A 6,520-nucleotide genomic window follows, 5' to 3' on the forward strand; every position below is an offset into this window, starting at 1 on the left:
TAATGAAAGTTTAGTTCCTTCAGCTGAGTATTTGATGGAACGTTATTTCTGCAAAGGGAGAACAGATCAAATAGTGTTGGATCTTTCATGGCACAAAATTCTAGACATAGATCTCCATGGAGGAGTCTGTAGGAGACTGAGTACAGAGAAAAGGTTGCCAGTCTCTCCTCATAATTAATAGTTTTGAAGCCACTGACCTTTTTAGTTATAAATCTCTGACGGCTCTTAGCTGTGTGATATGTTGAGGTAAATACTTGCCAGAGGGTGCATTATATTCAATAATGGGTCTGATAAGATATGAATAAAATGGAATTAAGATTTCTTTGGATCTACTGGAGATGCTTTTGGAAATTAAATGGTCCAGATAAAGGGCTTTCTAAATTGCTGTGGGTACATGATGGTCACATTATATGGCATTATCAACAAAAGTACCCAGATCCCTTACAACAGTGTCTGACCAGAGGGGTGCATTTACTGCACAGTATGTGAAACTGTTTTGTTTAACTAAATGAACAATGATATATATATTTTTTAGATTTAATTTAAGGCCATTTCCATTTCACCAATTGTTAACATGGTCTAAACTATGTTGGAGGAACTGTGAGTCAGATGAAGATCAAATAACATCACCCAGTTTACAGTCATCTGCAACTTTAGTTAACCATAAGCCAGATATGCTGGGCTGAAGGTCTAAGAATATATGCAAAATAGGAGAGGGCCCAAAACTGAGCCCTGAAGTACAGCACTGGTACCTTTTTTTTTTTTGCTTTCAGAAGTGACTCCTGCTACTTTAACAATGTGGCTTCTATTAGGCAATCAGTTAGCTGTCCATTGCATAAAACAAGGATTTATATCCAGATTTAAATGTCTGTCAATAATTCCTGCATGAGAAATAGAGTTAAAGGCCTTGGCCAGGTCTAGATATCCTATATGCACTGCATAAGCACTATCCACTGCTTCAGTTACTTTTTAAAATAAATTAATGAGGTTAAAGAGGCAGGGCCTTCCTTTGACAAAGCCAAATTGATAAGAGTGCAGGGCTAAGAGATTTTCAGTTTCAGATTAATGAAGTCTGGGTGCTCCATAGCTTAACATATGAGGGTAGTAACACTAATGGTTCTGTAGTTACCAGGGTCTATGGTTGGGCCACCCTTGTACAGTAGAGAGTTGATTATCCAAACTAATTAGGACCTAGGTAGTTCAGATAATCAAATTGATTGGATAATCAAACATACATTGAACTAAAAAAATTCCAAAATCTTGATTTTCTACATGGGAAAAGGTAAATGTTAAACTAATATTGAACAGAGAAAACATTTTCAACCATTCAGCAATTCCATTGGACAATAAAGAATATTTTTCACACATAACTGGGCTACAAACTCAAAACGCATGCATACGTGAATACGTATAACATTTACATATTCAGAATTTATGATTTTTCCTACCAAAAATGTTGGAAGACTGTGTTCAGATTACTGATGTTTTGGATAATTAATGTTCAGATAATTGACTCTCTATGGTATAATGGCATTACAATGATGGTTTTCCAGGCTTCAGGAATGTAATCAGTGGACAGGTTTAGACTAAAGAGGTTAAGTAGGGGTTCAGGAAGGCCATATTTCACACTGAGAATCAAACATTCTGGGGTGTTGTCAAGACCCATCGATGAAGTATTTTTAGTTTTTGAAAGGGCTAAGAGAACTTGTTCCATAGTCGATATGATTCCAATAAAATCAGCATCCAGGACTGTGTATTTTTTCATGTAATCAGAAATATGACAAGCTCTGCACCTCAACTTATTTTGCAAACCTCCCACCATAACATGTATGTTAAAATTCCATCAGCATCCTTGAGCTATCATGGTTTCCAAAATTAATGGCATAACTTGATGAGTGTCTCTAATAGTCTGCACATTCTCCTGTTCTATACTATGTACTATTTTTCTTAACAGTGATCAAGACACTTTGATGATGAAACCAACTTAAAGCTTGCCACAAAGACTACATTTGCAGTTGCTTAACTTCATGAGTAAGGGAATATGCTGTTATTCCAAGATTGATGGAACTCAGAGCTAATGTATTTAGAAATGAAGAGGTGTGGGATGCAGAAATGTTTTCTCTGTTCAGTATTAGTTTAACATTTACTTTTTCCCATTCGCAGCAAATGCAATATCTGAATTATTGATGCACTGACATAAATCCATCTTAGTTTTTTTCGTTTAAAATCTTCATTTTTTCATGTAACTATTTTTACATTCACAATGTTGGATGATTTTTCCATCATTCATCATAATTAGATGTTTAAACATATTTATTTACCAGATATGTGAGCTGAAACATTGTATATCCTTTTCAGTTATGACCAGGTCACAAGGGTGTTGATAAGTGCAATATATGGGAACAGTTTATCAACATGCTTTTGGAGGTGGGAGAAACTGGTGAAAACCAAAGCACATATGTAGAGAGAGAAAAAATGCAAACCCTGCATAAACAGTGACCATCATTTAGGATTGAACCCTGAAACTGTGAAGAAGAAACAACAAATACTGTGCAATGTCATTTTCTGTATAGTCTCTAAAGAACTACAGTCATTGGTTTAATGATATCAGTGGTACTCACAGCCTAGCAGTCATCCAAATCCTAGTATAGTACCACAATAAACAGGACATGCTGGAGGGTTAGATTCCTGTCCCAGAGACTTCCTATACTCTGGAACAAGCTATCCATCTATGTCAAGCAAACTTCCTCATTAGCACTCTTCAAGAAAAATCTTGATGAGTGGATGGGAAATAGGAAATACACCCCGGGGGTCACTTCTGTGGCTCTGCTCGACAGGGGCACAGGAAAATAACTCTCTTGGGTGGTGTAAACCTGGGAACAATGTTAGCTAGGTTTACTTAGACCCTTGGGCTGATAGCCTAGTACCTACCTATGAACCTATAATCAATATTCATTGAATGATGATTGGCCTCATATATCAGTCTAATAAAAAGCAGGATACAGCCAGCTATATTACTGCCAGTATCTTGACAATAGCTATGGAACACCTGCCTGCCTTATTATTTACATCCAATAGTGCAATGGTCTTCAGTTGTCCCAAGAATGGTCTTCAGCAGATTCTCCATAATTCGGAAACCTAACTCTCCTTCTGTAGGGTACTATGGCAAATCAGCACTGCAGCAATTTTCTCTGTCATGATATCACAATAAATCTGTTTTATATTCTTTTAATCACTAGCATCATGACATTTCATGAAGTTGTTCTGACTTGATCATGCTGAGAATTAATGAACATGACAGGAGAAAAATCTGTGTTGATGAAATGACATAGACTCAGTAAAGAATAAAAATGTTAAAAACTACAATAGTTTTTATAACTAATCCGTTGTCTGACTTTTTAATTAATCAAAAACTAATATTTATGTGCTAATCTTATAAAGATGTCCAACAGGAAATGGAGTATTGATTTTGTGACAAAGATATTTCAAACTCAGCACGTTGTTCCTAATATTAATATTGTCATAATATTAAGAGTATGCATCTAACATTTTCTATCAATGTCATGCAGTTTTTAATATCCTTTACTAGGCGTATAATTTTACTTGACATTTACTGAGCATATCTTGCTTCTCGCAGGAAACCTAACTTTAATGACAAATCTAGAAAGCATGGCCTTGTTTCTTATGTTGACTCTGAACTTCATTATAAAGGCTTATAATTGTAGAATTTCAACATATATATTAAATATCATATACATGTCTAAAACAGTTAAGACTAATGCCACTGTTTGCTGATTATATCCATCTTTAACCAGATTATTATTTCTTACTCTTTCTTCTTCTAATAGTTCATTACCTTGATGGTCCCATGGATTTTTATGATGGAACACCTATGGATGGGGCTTATGGATCTATTGTGTCTGACAGACCAGCTTCCTTGCAGCTGCCAGCTCAAGCTTGTGACCAAGGACCACCACTTGGAATTTCCAGCATGGAACACCTTCGTGATATCATTCAGCTTGACGCCATACCTCCGCCAAAGATATCAAAGACAGCCGTATAATGAAAAAAACTGACTCACAAGTGGCAGTTGTAAAACATGTACAGTTGTGACAGGCTGTAGCATCACAAGGAACATCTAACAAAACCATTTTGTTGTACTGTCATTTGTAGGTCTGTTTAAACAGTCTGTGTAGGCAAATTTCCATAATGCAGGAGTAGTGTACCTGTTATGTCATTTCCTGAGTAGCCTCCATTCATTGGTTTTACTGTTACTGCAGGAGAGTGCTTGACCAAGCATAGGAATTGGGAAGTAGAACTGGGGTACTACTTCTCGATATATTGAAAAGTAACAGGGCACACTTAGCAGTAGGTGTCCATTGGACACAACATAGCAGAAGTTTCATATTGTGATATACTTCTCATCTTTGTTGATCCAGCCAGAGGACATGATAAACCCTCAAACCTGCTTTTTATGAATCCTTGTGCAGTGCAGGTAAAATACTGAGATAGAATGGAGTCAAAGGTGAGGTTTGTGGTAGGAACAGACCAAATAAATTAGTAGCATGCATGGTGTTCTATGTTTTTATTTAATGATCATATGACATGGATATTTGTTAGTGACATGCCATGTAAAATGGTCTTTTGCTCAAAAACTTGAAAGAAGTGAAGACATTAAAACTGAATTTATATTATTTCTTGTATTTCAAAGGATTTCCTCAGTTTAATCCTATATTTCTCTTCAAAAACTAAACTTTCCATAACTTGGGGGTTGTAATCCTTTGAGGTCAGCTTAATTTTCCATTGCAATCAACTTTATCCATGCTGTCCCTCCCATCGGGATTAACATAATAGTAGCTGACTTGTTCTTTTTCTATGACTTGCAGGAACATATTTCCCTTCTCACCCGCAATGAAATATAAAAAATTAATAATAAAAAGTGCATAGTGCATATAAGTTCCAGAGTCTCCTCACTTTCCATGTTTGTCACCTTTAATAAAGAAAACCATTCAGTCTGTGCTTTTTTCAAACAAAAAACTGCAACAACTATCAGCTACCTCCCCTGTACTGTTGCCTCCAATTCTTTGAGTTCTGTTTTTACTCAGTAACAAAATAGTTTATAATAATGAACGGCTTACTGGGGTGGGGGGGGGGGGTGCCACACCTCAGCTGTAACTACTTTTACAACTGAAAATTATCCATTTCTGCTCTAGTTTTATTTAATCTACAATTATTAAATGTTTCTGTTGTCATTGATTTTATGTTGAGTGGATCTTCAGATCCCCTGTTGATTCTCCCCCTGAGGGGCATCTGTGCCCCCTCCTACACAAATCCATACTCTGTAGATAGTTAGTTACACACATCTGTACTCTATTTGTAGATAGCTAGTTACACAAATCCACACTCTGTTTGTACAAATCCATACTCTAGATACTTAGTTACACAAATACATTATCTATTGTAGATAGTTAGCTCCAGTGGTTTCCATGGACCTTTTTTCACGTGAATAAAACTGCAAGCTGAAGTAAGCAGCCCAGTGCATTTGCAAGGGTGCTCAATTTTGGTACATCAGTGACAGTTTTAAATCTGGACCTTAACTTTACCATATCTTATTATTTTTGGCACTGTGTCCTTCAATACACCATTTCTTGTCATTGGTAGAACTGGCATAATGCACTTTTACCATAAAGGCAACTACATGCTTGCTACAGGAAAATGCATTATTTATTAAGCAGTTTTACGAGTTGAATGTGTTAAAAACTGGAAATAAAAGAATACTGTAAACAACCAATTAAGAGACATGTATTTTATATGCTGCATATTTATCACTTGAAATTTCATTTTTGAAAGCAGCTAAAAACGTGTACTATTATTGTAAAGCTTTAGAAGTGAATATATTAAATGTTTAGATAAATACATAAAATCTTAAGGTAATAGATATTCATTAAATATGATAACTGCAGCTTTACATTGTGGCTTTTTTGATTTACTTATTGTAAACAGTTCTAACCTACCTATGAACCTATAAAAGATATTTTGTATTTTTGTAGCAATGCTAAAACAATTTTATTGAAAAATGTTTTTTTTATTCTTTGCAAAAATTAGCCTTTTAGCAAAATGCTATTATAGTATGAAAATATAGGTAAGGTTGACATAATTAGTTTGTGCTTAATTTGATGGATAAGAATCTTATAATTTGGATATGGTCACATCACCCTAAGAATGTGAGCACTGTCTTTTTTTTCAGATCTTGACAAATGTGTTTTTCTTACCATGACAAAAATGCATTTTTATGTAAAATAACAACATTAACATACAAAACTTTCAACTACAACAAATACTTGGAGTTCAATTCTGTTCCGTAAAGCTATCAGACAAAATCTTTGGTCTGAGGACCCTTAGTTATCAGGAGAGATTGAAAGCCCTGTCCCTGTGTTCTGTGTTTTAGAGTCTTTTGAAGGGTGACCTGTGCCCCGGTTACCACATCATTAGAGAGCTGGTGGTCCTTGAACTCTTATAT

General features: G+C 35.4%; 1 protein-coding gene across 1 annotated transcript in view; it reads left to right on the forward strand.

Annotated features, from left to right (window-relative positions):
- The window catches only part of LOC122791794, a 233,309-nt gene extending 227,341 nt beyond the window's left edge, over positions 1-5,968 (forward strand). Inside the window, exon 5 of the mRNA XM_044059740.1 lies at positions 3,849-5,968. Within this exon, the coding sequence (XP_043915675.1) occupies positions 3,849-4,063 (215 nt within the window). The 3' untranslated portion in view covers positions 4,064-5,968. The remainder of the gene's footprint in view (positions 1-3,848) is intronic.
- Positions 5,969-6,520: the final 552 nt, after the last annotated feature.

The sequence above is a fragment of the Protopterus annectens genome, chromosome 17.part0, assembly GCF_019279795.1.
Source record: "Protopterus annectens isolate FY-2018-M chromosome 17.part0, PAN1.0, whole genome shotgun sequence".
Taxonomy (NCBI): domain Eukaryota; kingdom Metazoa; phylum Chordata; order Ceratodontiformes; family Protopteridae; genus Protopterus; species Protopterus annectens.